The sequence below is a fragment of the Pogona vitticeps genome, chromosome 1 (assembly GCF_051106095.1).
Source record: "Pogona vitticeps strain Pit_001003342236 chromosome 1, PviZW2.1, whole genome shotgun sequence".
NCBI classification, from domain to species: Eukaryota; Metazoa; Chordata; class Lepidosauria; order Squamata; family Agamidae; genus Pogona; species Pogona vitticeps.
In genome coordinates this window covers 21,327,056-21,350,065 of record NC_135783.1, presented here as the reverse complement: position 1 = coordinate 21,350,065, position 23,010 = coordinate 21,327,056, and the positions used below count along the sequence as shown (strand labels likewise).

Sequence of the window (23,010 nt, the reverse complement as noted above, 5' to 3'; positions counted from 1 at the left end):
ACTTATGCTAAAAGTGAGTAATAGTGGGTAACAATATTACATGTAACTAGTTACTTCCAAGTTCTGGGAATAGTTGAAGAGATCTGGATTCATATCCCAATTAGGCCATATAGCTTATAGACAGACTTTTAGGTTAGACTCTCCTAAAGTAACCTACTTCACAGGATTGTCAGATGGTAAAATGGTTGTGGTGAGGACATATCTCTTGCTCTGAGCTTTCTGATTTTAAAATATTATGAACAAGTAAGATCTTAAAGTCTAGAAACCATCATGTAGGCCAGGGGGAGGCATTCTTTAACTTTACACGGGGTTTCATATTTATCCTGGTAGCCCTATGTTATCAAAAAGAAACAAATGGGTAGAGATGTCTGATTTTGCAGGACTAATCAGTTTGTAGATTTTTTTTAAACAAGGCAGAAGTGCCTTTTCATCAAGATCAAATGAGTAGGAGAAAAGCTTTTCAAACATGACGTACAATCCTTAAGGAAATGCTTCTTTAGAAGAACAAAAAGCCTGTTTTTCCCACTTTATAAAAGAGAAAAGAGTGCATTGTCATCAAATCTGCTGCCTCTGCCATAATAAGAACTGTTTTTTGTTTCTTCTGTTGTAGCGACTTTGAAAAGCACACAAGATGATTTGCACCGAAAAGCATTACAGACTCTAGAAAGGTAAGAAAAACATAGAAAACATCCTATAAAACAGATCTTGTTAAAAAGTGACTTTATTGGACTGCCATTTCCTGTGGGATTCTGGGGGTAGTAGCTCAAAAAAGTATTTTTTCCGTGATCTGTTACTGACAGATGTTTGTTTTTCTCCTTTAACCCCAAACTCTATGTTTTGGCTTAGTAAACTCTGAGGATTTTTTTTACATGGAATAAATATATGGTAGGAAAAAAAGAGGATGATTCTGACTTTTGAGTCAACAAATGTATATGCTCCGTCTCTGTGACAACCTGGAGTACAAGGAGGTGTCATTTGGACATCCCTCCTTCTCAGTTTTTAAGTGACACACATTCCTAGACTCATATGTAACATCTCAGTTACTGTGCTATTTAGATGTAATTGCTGCCCTATATTACTCTTAAACCATACTTATTTTTAGCCTTTTGACCTTTCTCCACCAGCCCTGACTTGTTTCCTTGATATCTTAACTCCAGCTTAGAAGCAGATAGATTGCTCATGGGACATAGCAGATACCCGCCATGAGCCAACAGTCAGTGTTATGAGAGTTTGGCTAGATCCTTGTGTCCTGAATCTTGATACTTATGCATGTCCACCAGATGCGGGAGAACCTACTGATGCTGAAATTGGTATTTGGCTGGGGTGAGTTGCAAGTGGTGTGAAACAAGAATTGATCCTGTCCATTGAACCTGCCCATTGATCAGGATATATCTGAGAAAGGTGCCTTCTGTCAGGTTGGATGTCTACATGATTGGCAGCAGGTTTCCCATAACTTGCTATATGAACCTTTTCAGTGAGCTTTTAAATTGGGAAGTTGACCTCCCCACAATGAAACATGCTGAAGTATGTCCAGGTTAGATTACTGTTGTGTGGTACATTGGTCTACCCTTGAAATCTGCTCAGAAACTTCAAGAATGTAGCAGCTTGGTGCTGATTAACCTAATCAGATCACATGTGCTCTGTATTGGTTAGATTGCTTGTCTCCCCATTTCTAGACCCAATTCTGCTTTTGGCCTTTAAAGGCCCAAATGATTTGGGACTACATTATTGGAATCACTGTCTACAGTTTTTATTGAGCTTGCTCAAGCACTAAAATCAACATTGCTATCAACTGGTAGATACTAAGGATAGGGCTTTTTCAGTGGTGGCCACACATCATTAGAACTCCCTGTCCAGGGAGATAATGTATGATCTCAGTACAATGAAGTTTAAAGAAGAAATTATGAAGATCAGAATTCATTCCAGTCGAAAATTGTAACTGGACAAAAGTGTTTACCTGCTCTCATTGTTTGGAATGCTGGTGTATCTTCATGTGTTTTCTAATTTGATAAGCTGCATTGTAAAGACAGTGCAACCCAAAATCCTAAATATATTTTAGATGGATAGAATAGACAGAAATACCAGGGATCTAGATTTTCTACATAGGAAACATATATTCTATCATAGACCTGTGACCCTTTCCCCAATGTCAATGCTATACTGAGCATATACAAATATAATCTTCTCCCTACCAGAACAATTTTTGGGGGCCTTATCCTTCTTGAGACTTTCTAGTTCCTTAGTTTCCTTTGATTCCTTAGTTGAAGATCTAGCAAGACTGCATAGTTGTGTGGGAGAGGAAATTTCAGCAGTCGTAGCTTAAATTAAAAGTACATTTAGGTCACTTTTAGAGAGGCACAAAAGCCATGTCCTCCTTTTCACCTGGTCAGCCTAACCTCATGGTCATGTCCAGATGTCATGTCGAGCTGGAATGGAAGAGGTGAATCGCCATTTTGGTACATGCTACCTAATTATTTTTGCTTGCAGTACAAATGGCTAAACACCGTCCTGAAGTAGTTTCAGAATTAATGTGTGAATCTGGCAGCCGCTGGCTTGTCTCTTTTCTAACAAGTCAAATACATAGCCATGGTTCTTTGTAGTCTCTGCATTTGCACATACAAGTGCATCACCCACATGTATGAGCAATCATCGAGAGAACACTTTGGTTAGCTACCTGCATGGGGGTGAGCTTAATCTCTAGTTCGGTGGTTGCAAATCTTGGGTGAGCCACGTGTTCTTGGACTACAACTCCCAGAAACCCTGGCCAGTACAACTGATGGTAAAGGCTCCTGGGAATTTAGTCCAAGAGCACCTTGGTTATCCAAATATTGGGAACCACTGTTCTAGGTCTTAAAAAACCAACTAAAAACATGGATGTTTGTGCAGGCCTTCCCTCCAGTTAACACTTGATTGCTTTTCTTTTCTTTTCTTTTTTTCCTTTTCCTTCTCTTTTTGCCATCTTGAATAATTTATTAATTTATTAGCTCATGTAATATCTTTGTGTATCTTTGTACATTTTACCTATGTATTTGGAAGCTGCCTAGAGTGGTCGGAAGACCAGATGGGCGGAGTATAAATAAAATAAAATAAAATAAAATAAAATAAAATAAAATAAAATAAAATAAAATAAATAATAGGTTCTTCAGAAGGAAAACAAACTAGAGATTCCCTATACATCTGTTGTAGCCTGTATCCTTGACATATTAGAGAGACATTCTTTACTGACAACAAATATAAGAACTTGTTTGTACAAATTGATTATAAAATTGAATTTGACCAGTTGCATCAAGTTATGGCTTAGGAATATCTGGAATATTGCAGAAAACTAAACAGAAGACAGATAAAATAGTAGAACATCTCAGAGAATTTCTGTTGTTAACACAAGTGATTTCTGGTTCATATGTAGCTTACTGTATGTTTTAATACTGAAAGCTGTGACAACCCCAGACCTACTGGGATATGCCACAGTTTCACTAAGCTGCCACCAACCATTCCCTGTAAGAAGTCACACAGACCAGGGATGGATTTTTAACAAACAAAGGAATAAGGTTTATTTAAAACACACAGGGAAAATAAAATGATCAAGTGAATAAGATACAGTAACGTGGCTTAGTCTCAATCATACATACACCAGTTTGGTTCACACAGAACACCTTTAAATAAAGCACAGACCCTGAACCTATCAGTTCTGGCTACCCATACAGACACCTGAACCTATCAGGTTGGTACTGACTGACACACAGTAGTACCCTGTCTGACACACAGACTCCCACACCAGCTTCTTCTTCCCAGCTTCTCCTTCAGCTCTCCAAACTCTCCACACAAACTCCACATATATATACAGTACAGCCCCTCCTCCTGATGTCCCGCCTTCCACTCCCCATAGGATGGAACTTTCCCTCCAACCCATGACAGACAGGTAACATCAGTGCTGTATGTAACATCTCCCCTCTTTATACGTTGTTTTGTAGGGGGAAAGCTAACGTGCTTTTCTCCAAAAAACAACCTGGATCCAAAACATACAAAAACAGTTATACAATAACATACAATACCATACTTACTTATACTTACACTTTAAGTGAAACATATCTATTAGGCATTTAAACATTTACCATTTACAATACATCAAGTTACCTTTATTCATACAAACCAAGCATGTTTAATAAACAACAGGTACATTTAACTTTTTGGTCACCAAAATATATACATAGTCCATGTTCCTTCCGCCGTCTTCATTCTTCGGGTCTTCTTGACAAGGCGTCAGCAACACAGTTCACTGACCCTTTGACCACCTTCACTTCAAAGTCATAGTCTTGCAGGTTTAAAGCCCACCTCATAAGTTTACTATTGTGGGTTTTCATTGTCTTTAACCATTGCAGTGGTGAATGGTCAGTGCACAGAATAAAATGTCTTCCCCGGATGTAAGGCTTGGCCTTCTGGATCGCGTAGACTATGGCCAGGCACTCCTTTTCCACGGTTGCCAAATGTCTCTCACCTTTCTGGAGTTTCCTACTCAGGTAGGACACTGGATGCTGGTCACCATTCTCATCCTCCTGGCAAAGAACTGCTCCTACCCCGCTGTTAGACGCATCGGTGTAGATGATGAACTCCCGGTCGAAGTCTGGAGCACGCAGCACTGGATAGTTGATGAGGGCCTCCTTCAACCTCTGGAACGCCTCCTCACAGTCGCTGGTCCACGGGATGTGGTCATCAGTCTTCTTCCTCGTCAGATCGGTCAGCGGTGCCGCAATCTCGCTAAACCTCGGGATGAACTTTCTGTAGTAGCCCACCAACCCAAGAAATGATTTGACCTTTTTCTTGGTGTTGGGTCTGGGCCAATCACGAACTGCTTCTATCTTGGCCTCTAGGGGTTTTATCACTCCCCCCCCCTACTATGTGACCCAAGTATTTTATTTCTGGGCTACCCAGCTGCAGTTTGTTCACTTTGCAGAGCCTAGGCCAAAGCACTTCCTCCCCTGGGTTAAAGTGCCTCTCCCTGCCTTCCTGGTCATCCCAAGCTTTCTTTCTGACCTTTTGAGCTTGCAGGGTCTCTGCTGCTAGCTCTAGGTTTCTCTTTAGGTCATTCCTTAAAGAGTCTATACATGTCACAACATCTTGTGGGTCATCCTGGGTGATCTGCTCCCAATTTTGTTTGATCAAATCAAGGGGCCCTTTCACCCTTCTCCCAAACAAAAGTTCAAACGGACTGAACCCGGTACTGGCTTGTGGCACTGATCGATAAGCAAACAAAAGGGATTGCAGCTTCTGGTCCCAATTGTTTGGATTCTCTGCCAAGTAAGCCCTAATCATGCGCATCAGAGTCCCATTGAACTTCTCCGTTAACCCATTACTTTCAGGGTGATAGGCAGTGGTTTCCTTGTGTTTAATTCCACAGATTTGCCATAACCGTTTCATGAGCTTCGATGTAAACGATGCGCCCAAATCTGTGATTATTTCTGAGGCAAATCCCATCCTGGACATATACCCCACCAAGGCATCTGCCACTGTGTTGGTTTCAATGTTAGTCAAGGGAATGGCTTCAGGGTACCTTGTGGCATGGTCCACAATGGTGAGAATGAACCTGTTCCCCCTCTTTGTGGCCTTGGGCAAAGGTCCCACAATATCCACCCCTATACATTTGAACGGAGTGTCAATCACAGGCAAAGGGCACAACTTTGCTTTGGTCCTGTCCCGGTTATTCCCCTGCCTCTGACACACATCACATTGTTTACAGAACTCCTTGATCTGCTTCCCTATTTCAGGCCAGTAAAAATTCTGTGTGATTCTCTGCTGTGTTTTGTTCACCCCTAAGTGCGCAGCAAACATGTCAGAGTGCCCCCTTTGTAAGATCATGGGGCGATACTTTTCAGGTACCACTAGCTGACTTCGGATCCCATCTCCCCCTTTTGAGATATTCCTCAGGGTCTCTCTATATAAAATTCCCTTTTTCTCTCGAAATCTCACTGGGGTTTCAGGTGTTAGCTGGGCGTCTGTCACCTGTTCAAAACACTTTTGGAGAGTGGCGTCTGCCTTTTGCTCTTGGCCGAATCGGCTGTTTGTGGTTAAGGTTTCCACCACAGCTTCGGAACTCCCCTCTGCTTCCGTCTCGAGCTCATCAGTACCCCCCTGAACTGTCCCCGTGGTGGCTTGTGAGCGTGTAATCACTAGCACCCGTTTCACATGTTCAGCCAGGTCATTTCCCACGAGCACGGCTGCTGGCAGAGTCGATGAAATCGCTAGCCGCCAAACTCCCCTCCAGCCTTGAAAGTTCACAGGTACCTCAGCTACTGGCAGCGAGATCACCTGTCCCTCAATCCCTGCCACCTTCATGCTCTCATTTGGGATTATATACTCCCTAGGAACAATATCTGGATGGCACAGGGTCACCTGGGAACAAGTATCCCTCAGCCCTCTATACTGATGGTCAAGTATTCCTACGTCCACCCCTGCGGTTTCAAACAACTGCGAATCTGTTCTCACTAGCAAGCAGCGCTTGACCTCCACAAGAGGACCATTTTCCCCAGCCTGATCAGCAGATGTAACTGTTCCAGATTGAGTAGCCATGGCAACAGGCTCCCTCAGTGGCAAGGAGCTTTGCTCTGTCTGGACACAGAACACAGCTTTTGGCTTGGTTCCACTCGAATCATGAGGCACATTTCCTTTTAGCTGCTTTAATTTCTCACACTCTGAGATTAGATGGCCCTTTCCTTGACAGAAATAACATTTTCTGCTGTATTTGGAGTCTTTCTCATCTGGTTTTGGTTTTCCCTCCAAAATCTGAGGTCTTGGTTTCATGTCTGAGGGCTTCCCTTCACCATGGGCCCCTCCCACTTGCTGGTTTCTCCCTGGTCCCTGAGAGTACTTGCTGTAGGTTTCTTTAGGTTTACCTATAGATTTTCCCTCACCTAAGGGCTTTCTTATTTGGGAAATAAAATCTGCGATCTCGGCCGCCTCTGCCACAGATTTCGGTTTCCTTTCCCTCACCTGGAACTTCAGTTCCCCATGCAGGACTGAATAAAACTGTTCCAGCGCTATCAGGTCTTTGAGCTGCTGGAAGGTCTCTGTCCCCTCCTGAGATAGCCATTTCTCTAGCAGCCTCACCAGTTGGGCCCCCACTTGGGTAAAAGTCTGCTCTGGTTTCTTGGTGAGTGACCTGAATCTCTGCCTCAGCTGTTCCGCATTTATCCCATGTCTGGCAAACACCAGTTTTTTAAACTCAGCGAAATCTTTTAGCAATTCCTCTGGCATCTCTGCATAGACTTCTGCCAGGCTGCCACTGATTAAAGATCGCATAATGGTCATCTTCTCAGTTTCCCTTACTGAGAAGTCCACAAACGCTCTTTCCACGAGGGAAAAGAACACCTCAGGGCAATCTCCCTTGTGGTATACAGGGAATTTTTTCAGGTCAGTTTTAGACAATTGGCCCCCCTCAGAATCTCTATTGTTATTATTGTTCTGGTTCATCAGTTCCAATTTTCTTAACTCAAACGCCATTTTCTCTCTCTGCAATTCCAATTCAAATTGTCTTTGCCTCTCCCTTTCCCTTTCCTGTTTCTCTTCCTTTTCCATTTCCAATAGTCTTTGTTTCTCCCTTTCCTCCATTCTTTCTCTCTCTAATCTTTCCTCCATTTCCCTCACCCTCAGTTCATGCTGTTGGGCTAGGAGCATTTTTCTGAGTTCTGGGTTCTGTTCTCCCGTGCTCTCATCCTGCACTGAGCCAAATTCATCCTCAGAACCTTGGTCCACCTGGGGTTCCCTCACTTCACCCATTTCTGCCATTTGGCTTTGAGTCAAGGGCATAATCCCCCCCCAGAACAGGCTGCCTTCCAAAGTCAAGCCTCAAAATAAAGCGACCACTTTTTTTTCTCTTTTGCCTCAGAACCAGCCTTCTATAGATTGCTGCTGTTCTTCAGCACTAACTTGCAACTGTTGCCAGCCAGAGTCCACCCCCCTCTGCTAGGCCTCTCAGCAGACAGGCTAGATCACTGCTACTTCACTCAGCTTTGCCTCAGCCTTTTCCCGCCAAAACAGGTTGCCTCAGAGCTCCCTAATCTAGTCCCACCAATCTGAGGTCACACGTTCTTCCACTAGCGTACCTCCCCGTGAGGTAAGCCTAGAAGATTACCTACGCGCTCTCAGATTGTCCCTGACTAGACCCCCCCTTGCTCTGGGCCCACTTGCCAAGGCTTTGCTGGACCACTGGACAACTGGACCAGTCGTATCCCACACGCTGGACACGAATCAATGTGACAACCCCAGACCTACTGGGATATGCCACAGTTTCACTAAGCTGCCACCAACCATTCCCTGTAAGAAGTCACACAGACCAGGGATGGATTTTTAACAAACAAAGGAATAAGGTTTATTTAAAACACACAGGGAAAATAAAATGATCAAGTGAATAAGATACAGTAACGTGGCTTAGTCTCAATCATACATACACCAGTTTGGTTCACACAGAACACCTTTAAATAAAGCACAGACCCTGAACCTATCAGTTCTGGCTACCCATACAGACACCTGAACCTATCAGGTTGGTACTGACTGACACACAGTAGTACCCTGTCTGACACACAGACTCCCACACCAGCTTCTTCTTCCCAGCTTCTCCTTCAGCTCTCCAAACTCTCCACACAAACTCCACATATATATACAGTACAGCCCCTCCTCCTGATGTCCCGCCTTCCACTCCCCATAGGATGGAACTTTCCCTCCAACCCATGACAGACAGGTAACATCAGTGCTGTATGTAACAAAAGCCTTTCCTTAAGATAATCATTCTAGAGAACCTTAAAATAGTGTTTTTTTTTGTTTTGTTTTTATTTGGGGGAGCTACACAAGGTGAAGGTGTGCACCCAAAAATGGGAGACTATTGGCCTTGGGTCAAAATATAGCAAAATATGTTTTTCTGTATTTTTAAGTAGTTATGTAGAAAGAGAAGTTGACAGTTGGAGATTATTGCAAGTAAATACTGCAGTAGGATTCCTAGTGTAATGCAGTGGATAGAGTTACATACTGTACTAGGGTGTACTAGGGTTCTAGCAAGCAGGGTTTGAATCCCTGCTCAGCCATGGAAACTAACTGGGGGAGTGGAACTGGCAAAGCAGCTCCTTAAATGTCTCACTTACAGTGGGGTCTTGACTTGAGAACTTAATCCGTATTGGAAGGCGGTTCTCAAGTCAAAAAGTTCTCAAGTCAAATCTGCATTTCCCATAGGAACGCATTGAAAACCATTTGATCCGTATCTGCTCTTTTCCGTCCATAGAAACTAATGGGAAGCTGCTATTCCGCCTTCGACCACTAGAGGGGGATATTTTGTTTCTTTTTTTCTTAGGTCAAGAAAGGTTCAGGGAAGGCAGGGAAAATACAGTCCAGGCAGTACAGTACCAGGCAGTCTGAAGACTGTCTCCCAATCCACTCTCTAAACGCTGGGAGGAGTGAGGAAGCAGAGAGGCACCCTTTTCACTGGCCAACAGTGAACTGAAAGTTCACTTTTTGCACTTTCCCTGCCTCCCACGTGGTTTTTTTCAGTTCTTAACTCAAATCTAAGTACTTAAGTCAAATCAATATTTTCCTATGAGAGTGGTTCTTAAGTCAAAATGTTCTTAACTCGAGCCGTTCTTAAGTCAAGACCCCACTGTACCTTGAAAGCCCTGTTAGGGTTGCTGTAAGTTGGTTCTGACTTGACAGCACAGAACACACACACACAATATTGCAATGTGACAGAGAAAAGTTGTGCTTATTCCACTGTCTCTCTTTTGCACAGCAGGGATCCAGACCTTCCATGCCCTTCTAGGTGATTCGAAATTCAGCTTTTCCTCATATGACTGAACTAGGGTGTTTTTTTTCCAGAGTCTTTCGAGTAAGAAGCCAGCCTCATTAGTGCCAATACAAAAGAGCTGTTTGTCTTGACTCATCAGGCTTACAGCAAAGTCATTGAGAACAGCCTCTCCCAATGAAGCTACTGCATAGAAGTAGCCTTTTCCTCATTCAAATTTCCAAGCAGCTGGCCATAACTCAACTGCCACTCAGCATTAAAATGGCATGTTATAAATGGTTTAGGTTTAGTGTCTGTTTATGTTAAACATGGAGATTTGGCAAATTTAACCGTATTTTGTCTTGTCCGGTTCAAACCTGCCCACCCTCAGCTTTATTTTCTGATATACTGTACATCACAGTTTCTTTGCAGTGGTGTGAATAGAAATGTGTTTGCTTGAGGACGGGAAGAGGATGGGCTGATTCTGAAAAAGAGAGAGGAAATCAAGAATTAGAGTGAATGGGTGTTCTGCAGGGATGTGAATGAAAGAGAAGTGTACAGTTCTGCATTCAAGAGAGACTTCTGTGATTATAAAGGAGTGGGTTTGCATTTTTAGGGCTCTCAGACCACACATTTGCCATTTATTCAGATTTTTGGGCACATTTTTTTGGCTTTGGGTGAATTGGCGATTTTGTTATTACTCAGGTTCACTGTGGCAGCCATTTTGTTAGTGGCCACACCACCCTATTTCCGCCATTCAGTGATGGTGTCCAAAGCACTTCTTCAAACATACTGTGGCCCTCTAGAATTGACCGCCAGACATTACTTCAGCAGACATTTCTTGACTGTATGGACCAGCAAGCTGACTCAGTAAAAAAGTTTGTATCTTCTTACATTAGGTCCTCAATTCCAGACCAACACACCAATCTGTAGTCAAGCCCTTTCTTTAAAAAAAAAATTAGTGGGTCATTCAGTTATACATAGGTATCCCACCCTTCCTTCAAGTCAGCATAAGATTTTGCATGTATTGGGTTTTCTTACATCTTAGTGGACAGATCCTTCAATAGCTCTTAGGCATAGAGCTTGAAAAGGGTACCTTCTGGACTGCGGCACCCAGAATCCCTAGACAGTGTACTCTGTTGAGGCATGATAATTAAATACGACCTCCATATTCAGCAGCAGTTTATCACTGAAGGGCAATTACAGAAGGGATAATAGCTGTGTCGTGGGTCTCTCATTATACTGAGTCAGTGAGCTTTCCAAAAGCATCATGTTGGCTACTGTGTAAAACTAGATTTTGATAGACTAAATAGATCTTTCCGTTTAGTCGTTTAGTTGTGTCCGACTCTTCATGACCCCATGGACCAGAGCATGCCAGGCCCTCCTATCTTCCACTGCCTCCCGTAGTTGTGTCAAATTCATGTTGGTTGCTTCGCAGACACTGTCCAGCCATCTCATCCTCTGTTGTCCCCTTCTCTTGCTGTCACACTTTCCTAACATCAAGGTCTTTTCCAAGGAGTCTTCTCTTCTCATGAGATGGCCAAAGTACTGGAGCCTCAGCTTCAGGATCTGTCCTTCCAGTGAACACTCAGGGTTGATTTTCATTAGAATTGATAGGTTTGTTCTCCTTGCAGTCCAGGGGACTCTCAAGAGTCTCCTCCAGCACCACAATTCAAAGGCATCAATTCTTCGGCGGTCAGCTTTCTTTATGGTCCAGCTCTCACTTCCATACATCACGACAGGAAAAACCATAGCTTTGACGATTCAGAGTTTTGTTGGCAAGGTGATGTATCTGCTTTTTAAGATGCTGTCAAGGTTTGACATCGCTTTCCTCCCAAGAAGCAGGCATCTTTTAATTTCATGGCTGCTGTCTCCATCTGCAGTGATCATGGAGCCCAAGAAAATAAAATCTGTCACTGCCTTCATATTTTCCCCTTCTATTTCCCGGGAGGTGATGGGACCAGTGGCCATAATTTTTTTTGATGTTGAGTTTCAGGCCATTTTTTGCACTCTCCTCTTTCACCCTCATTACAAGGTTCCTTAATTCCTCCTCACTTTCTGCCATCAGAGTGGTATCATCTGCATATCTGAGGTTGTTGATATTTCTTCCGGCAATCTTAATTCCAGTTTGGGATTCCTCCAGTGCAGCCTTCCGCATGATGTATTCTGCATATAAGTTAAATAAGCCGGGGGACCATATACAGCCTTGTCGTACTCCTTTCCCAATTTTGAACCAATCAGTTGTTCCCTATCCAGTTCTAACTGTTGCTTCCTGTCCCACATATAGGTTTCTGAGGAGATAGACAAGGTGGTCAGGCACTCCCATTTCTTTAAGGACTTGCCATAGTTTGCTGTGGTCCACACAGTCAAAGGCTTTTACATAGTCAATGAAGCATACGTAGATATTTTTCTGGAACTCTCTGGCTTTCTCCATGATCCAGCGCATGTTAGCAATTTGGTCTCTAGTTCTTCTGCCCCTTCGCAATCCAGCTTGTACTTCTGGGAGTTCTCGGTCCACATACTGCTGAAGCCTACCTTGTAGGATTTTGAGCATAACCTTGCTAGCGTGTGAAATGAGTGCAATTGTACGGTAGTTGGAGCATTCTTTGGCACTGCCTTTCTTTGGGATTGGGATGTAGACTGATCTTTTCCAATCCTCTGGCCACTGTTGAGTTTTCCAAACTTGTTGGCATATTGAATGTAGCACCTTAACAGCATCATCTTTTAAGATTTTAAATAGTTCAACTGGAATGTCATCACCTCCACTGGCCTTGTTGTTAGCCAAGTTTTCTAAGGCCCACTTGACTTCACTCTCCAGGATATCTGGCTCAAGGTCAACAACTGCATTGTCTGGGTTGTCCAGGATATCCAAATCTTTCTGATATAATTCCTCTGTGTATTCTTGCCACCTCTTCTTGACACCTAAATAGATCTTTAGGTGTCTCTAATAAGCCTAGAGGCTTCACTGTTTACAACAGTGCTGCAAAATTGGTTTGGGCTGAGGGAGAATGAATTGACCACAGTTGTACATGAAGCTTCCAGGCTCAATAGAGGAAGAGGAAGCACCGCTTGGTGCTGAGGTAGCCGCTGGCCGATCTGGTGCTGGGGGTGCCGAGAGAGAAAGAGAGCCAGAGTGCCACTTCCCTGACTCCACATCTTTCGGCTCCAAGTCCGGCATTTCTTGCTACACCCCACTAGGTGTCCAGACCTAAAAAGAAAATGGTGTTCTAGCACAAAATGCATTAACAGAAGAGAGGATATGGCAATAATTTCTTGCCACTGCTAGATTTCAGCCCTCTTTTCTTATCCACAGCAGTTTGCCTTCACTACTGTCTAGGGCAGGGGTCTCAAACTCAATTTACCTGGGGGCTGCTGGAGGCAGAGGCTGGGTGAGACTGGGCCGCATCAGATTTTCCGCCAAGTGGAGCAAGAGCCCGAGGAAGCCACCCAGGACTTTCCTTAGCCTGGCTGAGGCTCAATGGAGGAAGAGGAAGCACCGCTTGGTGCTGAGGTAGCCGCTGGCCGATCTGGTGCTGGGGGTGCCGAGAGAGAAAGAGAGCCAGAGAGCCACTTCCCTGGAAGAGGTGGTTGCGGCTGCTGCTGTTGGCGGTGCTGTTGGCGGCACTCTTTGAGGACAGGCTGGGAGTGAGCTCCACTCTCAGGCATCGCTTGGTGGCGGCTCAGGCGTTCAGGGAAAAGGGCTGGCAGCACACTTCGCTTGCCAGCTCTCCCCCAAGATAGCGCCTCTTGCACCCTCCATCAGGAACTGCAGCCTGCCAGCTAGCAGACAAGCTACAGTTCCGGATGGAGGGTGCAAGAGGCGCTGTCTTGGGAGAGAGCCGGCGAGTGAGCTGAGGCTTTTTTGTTACTCTTGACAGCAGAGGACACGTGGGGACTTCAGGGGGGGAGGCAAGGCGGGGGCCGTAAACTATAATCCAGCGGGCCGCAAATGGCCCCCGGGCTACATGTTTGAGACCCCTGGTCTAGGGCTTGGAGGAATAGCCTCTGAGAGCCTGGGGCCTTCATCTGCCCTGTGGTTCACCTCCTGGTACCCTGCAGCCAAAATCCATGCTTTTCTTAAGACTGGATGGCTGCTTCTGTTTTAGAAAAATGTCTGTTTGAGACCTTATGAAAGTTATGGTGGGCGGGGGGGGGGGGCGGCGGAGAGAAATAACTCTAAAATGAAGAATCATAGACCCTGAGGCTTCGAGTGGCATGGTTGTCTGTCCCTTCCAAAACTGGGAGCAATGGAGAAAGGGGTCAGAGTACAGGGTACAGAAACCTTCCCCAGGACAGAGGCAGCTTGTAGGCCACACAGTAATACCCACCTTTGGTTTAAGTGTATGTTCTTGTTTGTTCAGCTTCATAGCAAAATGTAATGTACAGCGATCTGTGTTTTACAGAGCACATCAGTTGGCACCGGAAGATCACCAAATTATCCTTTATGTCTCACTGCAGCTGGCTCTTGTCAGGCAGGTAGGTGCAACAACCAGTGACTATAAAATGGTAGGGGAGATAAAAAAAATGTCAGTTGCAGACATTTAGCTGTGGCTCTTGGAGAGCTACATCCCCCCCTTTTCCCCCTTATAAATATGTTTTTTTTTTAATGGAAAAAGTTATCTTGCACTTTCTAATGGCAAATTTTTCCAAGAATTTGAAATGTGGAGAAGATGCTTGGATGATATGAGGTTGTCAAAACGTGACAGAATTGGCAGAAAGAGACTTTTTGACCCCAAAAGACTTTGAGAGTCTGTAGGGGTATTGGGGAGGCAGAGGCATTGGGTGCCTCATTTGGATCTTTGGAGGCTACATGCCAACCATGACCTACATATTGCTCTGCCATGGGTATAGTGCCATCTATAGTGGCCATCAGTGAGATTTTTCCATGGGGACCATTTATTTTGAACCTTGTGCCCCTCATGGCACTTTTAAGGCCAGAATAGGCTTCACAGCTTTAAAGGGCCTATTATTACACATTCCTGCTTACCTTTTTTGACAGCTCTCAAGGTGTTAGAATTGCAACTTTATTTACTCTGTCTCTAAACATATTTGTAGAAGACTTAAAAAAAGGTAAAGGTTCCCCTTGACAATTTTTGTCCAGTCGTGTCCGACTCTAGGGGGCGGCGCTCATCCCGCTCTTCAAGCCATAGAGCCAGTGTTTTGTCCGAAGACAATCTTTCCGTGGTCACATGGCCAATGTGATTTAGACACGGAACGCTGTTTACCTTCCCACCGAGATGGTACCTATTTATCTACTTGCATTTGCATGCTTTCGAACCGCTAGGTTGGCGGGAGCTGGGACAAGCGACGGGCGCTCACTCCGTCGCGTGGATTCGATCTTACGACTGCTTGGTCTTCTGACCCTGCAGCACAGGCTTCTGCGGTTTAGCCCACAGCACCACCACGTCCCTTGCGTAGAAGACTTAAAAGCCCTGGAAAAGGCTCAGACATCAAGCTGAATATCATGTTAAGACTTTGGATTTCAAACTGAATCATGTGCACACTTTTTCTTTTTCAAAATTATTTAAAAATTCATTTCAGAAAACTCTTGAGTTTGAGATTTATTTTAAAGCCGTTCATACTTTCTTAAAGAAGGGCTGTATTTGTAAAGTAAAATTCTCAATTTGATCAAATTTGAAGTTGCCCAGCTGTTTGCAAGTTGACCCTCAGACTGAAGGCTCTACAGGCTGCTTCGTTTTCTGGGAGGCACAGTGAGGAATTGAACTCACAGCCTTTGGCTCCACAGTCAGGTATCCAACACTATCCAGCCATGCTGAAGGCACACCGTAGTAAAATTACTTTTTTCAGTAGTCACATTTACTACGGTATATTTTGATAAACCATCTATTCTATACTCTAACTAAGAGCATCTCAGGGCTGCTCAAACTCAGCCTCAGGTATACATCAAGGAGACCATATCTTCCTGTTTGAGAACTACCATATATCTTAGGTAAAGATAAATGAGAGAAAACATTGATCTCGGGCAGAGAGGTACAGAGGCCCAGAATACATATTAACATGAGACTTTGCAAATGATATTCTAGTGCTGGATGGTGTCAGACTGACTCTTCTGTAGCTGCCCTGTTTTCCTCCATTTAACAGGGTATAAATCTTTAAAGCATGCTTGGAGTGCCTTGCTGATACCCGAGACATATTTATTTTTAGGCCTCTAAAATATCCTGTTCTGCTATTGCCAGCATAGCTCATGATAAACATTTTTGTAATGCATTTTTAATATCTTTAATAATTTAAACTATCTAATGTATTCTCTTTCTGATTAACTGAAAGCTAAATGATACCACTAATGTTTCTGGCAGATTATATTAAGTGGTGAGTGCCACGATTAAGGCTTTCAGCAGCCAATTTGGTGGCTACTGACATGGGCTCCAGAGTCCTAAAATGACTGCTAACTGTTCTGACTCCAGACTGTAATGGTAGAACTGCTTGGTCAGTTCATTCTCTTCAGTCTCAGGGTCTGGAACTCCTCAGCGCTGCCTCTAAACATTGTTATACATCCTTGTTGTTAATGGGTTCTTGCCACCCAGCATGGCAAGTTACCATCTGCTCTCACATTTTGATTTCACCCTTTCTTACATGAAAAAACACTAGGTACACACAGAATTGTTAATCAGTTTTGCTCAGCCTCTGTTTTTACTCCTGCCCCAAGGAAGTTGAAGAGGTTCTGTTAATGCTATACAGTTGTTGCATTAGGCAAGTTCTAAGTGTCCTGGGGCTATTTTTCTGGCAGCACAACTATTGGGGAGGGACACAGTAATTCTTCATAAGGTAAAGGTAAAGGTTCCCCTTGACAATTTTTGTCCAGTCGTGTTCGACTCTAGGGGGTGGTGCTCATCCCCGTTTCCAAGCCATAGAGCCAGCGTTTGTCCGACGACAATCTTCCGTGGTCACATGGCCAGTGCGACTTAGACACGGAACGCTGTTACCTTCCCACCGAGGTGGTCCCTATTTATCTACTTGCATTTGCATGCTTTCGAACCACTAGGTTGGCGGGAGCTGGGACAAGCGACGGGCGCTCACTCCGTCCCATGGATTCGATCTTATGACTGCTTGGTCTTCTGACCCTGCAGCACAGGCTTCTGCGGTTTAGCCCGCAGCGCCACCACGTCCCTCTGTGCCACCACGTCCCTTCTTCATATGGCACTAGAAATATGGCACTGGTAACTTCAGGTAGCAGTGGTGCTGCGGGTTAAACCGCTGAAGCCTCTGTGCTGTAAGGTCAGAAGACTTGCAGTCATAAGATCGAATCCATGCGACGGAGTGAGCTCCTATCACTTGTCCCAGCTCTCGCCAACCTTGTGGTTCAAAAGCATGCAAAATGCAAAAATGTGAGTAGATAAATAGGGACCACCTCGGTGGGAAGGTAAACGGCATTCCGTGTCTAGACACGCTGGCCACGTGACCACAAAGGATTGTCTGCGGACAAACGCTAGCTCTATGGGTTGGAAATGGAGATGAGCACCGCCACCTAGAGTCGGACATTACTGGACAAAATTGTCAAGGGGAACCTTGACCGAACTTCAGGTAGTTAAAAAAAAAAATTAAACTTAGGCTGATAAAACCTGGATTTTTCTAAAACATTTTGGGAGGGATGGAGCTAAGGCATATTTCCTGAACATAATACAGTATTCTCCCATTAAAAAAAATAACAACGAAAGTGGGTTTCTATGAGGCATTGACCACCCAAAGGGGTGGGGGGTGGGGGGTGGGAGCCAGGGATGATATGTGATTCCTACTCCAGCATTACATTATAACTTTTATGTGCATTATAATTACTGTTATTGTTGTTATGTGCTGTAAAATTACTTCTGGCTTATGGCTACCCTATGAATGAGCAATCTCCAAAATGTTCTATCCTTAACAGCCTTGTGTAGCTCTTTTAATCTCAAGGCTGTGGCTTCCTTTATAGAGTCAATCCATCTCATATTTGTTCTTCCTCTTTTCCTGCTGCCCTCAACCTTTCCCAGCATTATTGTATTTCCAGTGAATCATTTTTGCCTCGGGGGAAAGTTCAAGCTTGATTTGATCTAAGGCTCATTTGTTTGTCTTTCTGGTAGTCCAGGGTATCTGTGGAGCTCTCCTCTAACACCTTATTTCAAGCGAATCAATTTTCTTCCTGTCGGCTTTCTTCACTGCGCAGCTTTCACCTACAGGCAGAGTAACTGGGAATACAACAGTGTGAATGATCTTGGCCTTGATCTTCAGTGATACATCCTTACACTTGTTGATAGTTTCTAATTCCTTCATTGCCCTCCTTCAGAGTCTCAGTCTTCTTCTGACTTCTTGGCTGCAGTCTCTCTTTGGTTTGGTGACTGAAACAAGGTATACAAAATATTTAATAATTTCAACCACTTCATTGTCAACATTAAAAGTTGTGTGGTTCTTTTGTAATCATGTGGGGGTTTTGTTTTGTTTTGTTTGTGTCTTCTTAATGTTCAGCTCCAGTCCCTGCTAGGAATCTTTCTTTCACTTTCATCAGAAGTTGTTTCAAGTTATTGCTGCTTTTTGGTGTCATCTGTATATCTTAAATTGTGGATATTTTCCCCACCAATTTTTACTCCTCCTACTTCTGGATCTAATCCAGCTTTTTGTATTTTCTGCATATAGACTGAACAGACAGGGAGATAAAATACACCCTTGTCTGACACCTTTGCCTATAGGAAACCTTTCTATCTCCTCATATGCTGTCCTAATGGTACCTTCTTTTCCATAGTACAGGTTATGTGTCAGGACAGTTAAGTGCTGAGGCATACCCATTTCTTTCAGTACTATCATAGCTTCTCATGATCTACAGAATCAAAAGCTTTACTGTAGTTTATAAAGCATAGACTGATATTCTGAAATTCTTGGTGCGCTCCAGTAGCCAGCAGATAGTTTCAATATGATCTTTCTTCCTTTTCGGAGTCCAACTTGAATATCAGACATTTCTCACTCCGTATAAAGTAAAAGTCTTTGTTGTAATGCCATGAGCATCACCTTGTGTGATCCAAAGATACTGTAGTCATCGACACCTCCTTTCTTAGGAATTGTAATTAGAGATGGACGTGAGCTGTGCTTTGGCAGTTCAGCCCAGTTAGTGCTGCATGCTTCCCTCCCCTGCCTCCACACGTTTGCCTACTCATGGGTGGCAACATGCTTCCCTCCTCCGCCTCCCGCAGTGGCCAGCTACTCACTGGCAGCATCACATGCTTCCCTCCTCTGCCTCCTCTGGTAACTGCCCACTCGGAGGCAGAACCACAGGCTTCTCTGCCCTCTCCTCCTCTGAGTTTCAGCCCTGGCTGGCAGTTCTCTCTCTCTCTCTCTCTCTCTCTCTCTCTCTGCTGTGTGCCTATGTGTGTTTAGTCGTTTAGTCGTGTCCGACTCTTCGTGACCCCATGGACCAGAGGACGCCAGGCCCTCCTGTCTTCTACTGCCTCCCGGAGTTGTGTCAGGTTCATGTTGGTTGCTTCGCAGACACTGTCCAGCCATCTCATCCTTGGTCGTCCCCTTCTCCTCTTGCCATCACACCTTCCTAACATCAAGGTTTTTTCCAAGGACTCTTTTCTTCTCATAAGATGGCCAAAGTACTGGAGCCTCAGCTTCAGGATCTGTCCTTCAAGTGAGCATTCAGGGTTGATTTCCTTTAGAACTGATAGGTTTGTTCTCCTTGCAGTCCAGGGGATTCTCAAGAGCCTCCTCCAGCACCACAATTCAAAGGCATCAATTCTTCGGCGGTCTGCTTTCTTTATGGTCCAGCTCTCACTTCCATACATCACGACAGGAAAAACCATAGCTTTGACTATTCGGACTTTTGTTGGCAAGGTGATGTCTCTGCTTTTCAAGATGCTGTCAAGATTTGTCATCGCTTTCCTCCCAAGAAGAAGGCGCCTTTTAATTTCAGGGCTGCTGTCTCCATCTGAAGTAATCATGGAGCCCAGGAAGATAAAATTTGACACTGCCTCCATATCTTCCCCTTCTATTTCCCAGGAGGTGATGGGACCAGTGGCCATGATCTTAGTTTTTTTGATGTTGAGTTTCAGACCGTTTTTTGCACTCTCCTCTTTCACTCTCATTACAAGGTTCTTTAATTCCTCCTCACTTTCTGCCATCAGAGTGGTATCATCTGCATATCGGAGGTTGTTGATATTTCTTCCGGCAATCTTAATTCCGGCTTGGGTTTCTTCCAGTCCAGCCTTCCGCATGATGTATTCTGCATATAAGTTAAATAAGCTGGGGGACAATATACAGCCTTGCCGTACTCCTTTCCCAATTTTGAACCACTCAGTTGTTCCATGACCAGTTCTAACTGTTGCTTCCTGCCCACATATAGGTTTCTCAGGAGACAGATAAAGTGGTCAGGCACTCCCATTTCTTTAAGAACTTGCCATAGTTTGCTGTGGTCCACACAGTCAAAGGCTTTCGCATAGTCAATGAAGCAGAAGTAGATATTTTTCTGGAACTCTCTGGCTTTCTCCATAATCCAGCGCAAGTTAGCAATTTGGTCTCGAGTTCCTCTGCCTCTTCGGAATCCAGCTTGTACTTCTGGGAGTTCTCGGTCCACATACTGCTGAAGCCTACCTTGTAGGATTTTGAGCATAACCTTGCTAGCGTGCGAAATGAGTGCAATTGTACGGTAGTTGGAGCATTCTTTGGCACTGCCTTTCTTTGGGATTGGGATGTAGACTGATCTTTTCCAAACCTCTGGCCACTGTTGAGTTTTCCAAACTTGCTGGCATATTGAATGTAGCACCTTAACAGCATCATCTTTCAAGATTTTAAATAGTTCAACTGGAATGCCATCACCTCCACTGGCCTTGTTGTTAGCCAGGCTTTCTAAGGCCCACTTGACTTCGCTCTCCAGGATGTCTGGCTCAAGGTCAGCAACTACATTGTCTGGGTTGTCCGGGATATCCAAATCTTTCTGATATAATTCCTCTGTGTATTCTTGCCACCTCTTCTTGACGTCTTCTGCTTCTGTTAGGTCCCTCCCATTTTTGTCTTTTATTATGTTCATCTTTGCGCAAAATGTTCCTCTAATATGTCCAATTTTCCTGAACAGATCTCTGGTCTTTCCTTTTCTGTTATCTTCCTCTATTTCTTTGCATTGTTCATTTAAGAAGGCCCTCTTGTCTCTCCTTGCTATTCTTTGGAAGTCTGAATTCAAGTTTCTGTAACTTTCCCTATCTCCCTTGCATTTTGCTTCCCTTCTCCTCTCTGCTATTTCTAAGGCCTCGTTGGACAGCCACTTTGCTTTCTTGCATTTCCTTTTCTTTGGGATGGTTTTCGTTGCTGCCTCCTGGACAATGTTACGAGCCTCTATCCAAAGTTCTTCAGGCACTCTGTCCACCAAATCTAGTTCCTTAAATCTGTTCTTTACTTCCAGTGTGCCTATAGTGAAGACATGTACTGATTGCTCTGAGCTTTACCAAGGAACAGCAGATGATTTGGAGAGATAACAATGCAAGGAGTTTTGGGGGCCGGTACTGCAAGATAAAGAACGGAGCAATAGGTCTTAAGTACATGGCCACAATTTAGATGTTCAACACTGTCTTCTAGCCCAGTGGTTCTTAACCTTTTTGAAAGAAACGCCCCCTTGAGCCATTGAGGAAGTTATCATCGCCCCCCTCCCCGCGGTGATGATATCTTTTATTTATTTATTTATTTATTTATTTATTTATTTATTTATTTATTTATTTATTTATTTATTTATTTAAGACACTTAAATCCAATGACCCCTGAAAACAAAATTAAATTCCAAGAAAATGAAATGCCCCCCAAAAAGTAACATTTAATGATTTAGTTGCAAGTGAATTTTAAGACGCAAAAAGAAATATAAAAAGGGCATAAAAAGAAATGCAGGAACTAAAAATTTCAAGACAAAAAGTCTGAAACTAAATTAAAATTGGAGGAAAATATATATTCATGCACACTGTAAAAAGGCTGCAGCCATCTTCACAGGTTTGGCTTGCTCCAGCGCCCCCCTACCGCCCCCCTTCTGCTCCAGCGCCCCCACGCCACCCCTTTTTGTTCTACCGCCCCTCTGAAAAATGAAATCGCCCCCTGGGGGGCATTATCACCCACGTTAAGAACCACTGTTCTAGCCCATGGCTGAGCATGTTGTTTCCAAGTGATTTTACTGGGCTAAGATGCACAGAAATGTTTGCACAGGGTCCTAAAGTATTTTAATTTCCTATGCAGAGCTTACTTTACATTTGCACTGCTATCACAGGTTTCCCTCCCCTGGCAGTTTTCAGAGAGGTTGGTCAACCGTCCAATGAGCTGGTTAGTCAGGATTGATGGGAGTTGTAGTCTAAAGCCTGCAGGGGCTACCAGGCTGTGAAAAGCCGTGCAGTGCACTTCATTAATAACATGACTGATCAGAGTTGCTTGCTTTTTAAAGTATTTAAAGCAAACTAATAAACCAGTTCCCATTAATGTGTAGGGAGTGATTTTCTTATTTTAAGATGTCCTTCATATAGCAGGAACCATGTATCTGACAATTTGAAAAAAATAAAAAAATAGGGAAAAGTACTGTAGATGAATCCCTGGTCTGGCCCAACAGGGCTTTTCTGAGGTTTAATTCCAAAATTCATCTTCTCCTTCTTTTTTAATTTTGAGATTTTTGGGGGAAGTTATTTTCCTTTCCTTTTCTTTTTTTTCCTTTTTTTGTATACGCTTGTTCAAAATGTATTTTGCACCTTTCATCTAACAAGAATCTCAAGACCAATTTGGGTTGGGGTTCCCAGGTAGTCTTTCTTTAACAACATTACTGTAGCTTATGCACTTAGACCTTGCCTTGTGAAACAAGGCATTAAATCTCTTCAGCACTCGTGGCTGGATTAGGGGCTTCAGATATTAAAATCTCATACATCTGTAGGATTATGTTTGGGGACAAAAAGCTGGAATAGATTTCTTCCTCACCTAAAAAAAGTGATTTAAAGGTAGAGATGGGCACAACTCACTTAGTGCCTTGTTGTTACATGTTGTCAGTGCGGCACCACAGGTGCTGCACATTCCCTTCCCCCCCTCCGGCCAGCTCCCCTTCTCACCAATTGGCACATTATGCTCATCTCCTGCTCATCTCCCGCTCTTCGTGCGACCGTCCAGTTGCGGCAGGAACTTGGACTTCCTTCTCCACCTCCTCCAGCAACTGCCCACTCAGATGAGAAGGTGGAACAGAGATTCCTTCAGCACTGGTTTTGAGTGAGCAGGTGCTGGAGGAGTTGGAGAAGGAAAGTTTGTGCTCCTGCTGTGAC

General features: G+C 43.9%; 1 protein-coding gene across 3 annotated transcripts in view; it reads left to right on the top strand.

Annotated features, from left to right (window-relative positions):
- TTC7A (tetratricopeptide repeat domain 7A) overlaps positions 1 to 23,010 on the top strand; it is a 180,999-nt gene that overhangs the window by 72,400 nt on the left and 85,589 nt on the right. For all 3 annotated transcript variants that reach the window (XM_020796886.3, XM_020796884.3, XM_020796888.3), the window contains 2 exons: positions 611 to 668; positions 14,161 to 14,233. In XM_020796886.3, the coding sequence (XP_020652545.2) occupies positions 611 to 668; positions 14,161 to 14,233 (131 nt within the window). The remainder of the gene's footprint in view (positions 1 to 610; positions 669 to 14,160; positions 14,234 to 23,010) is intronic.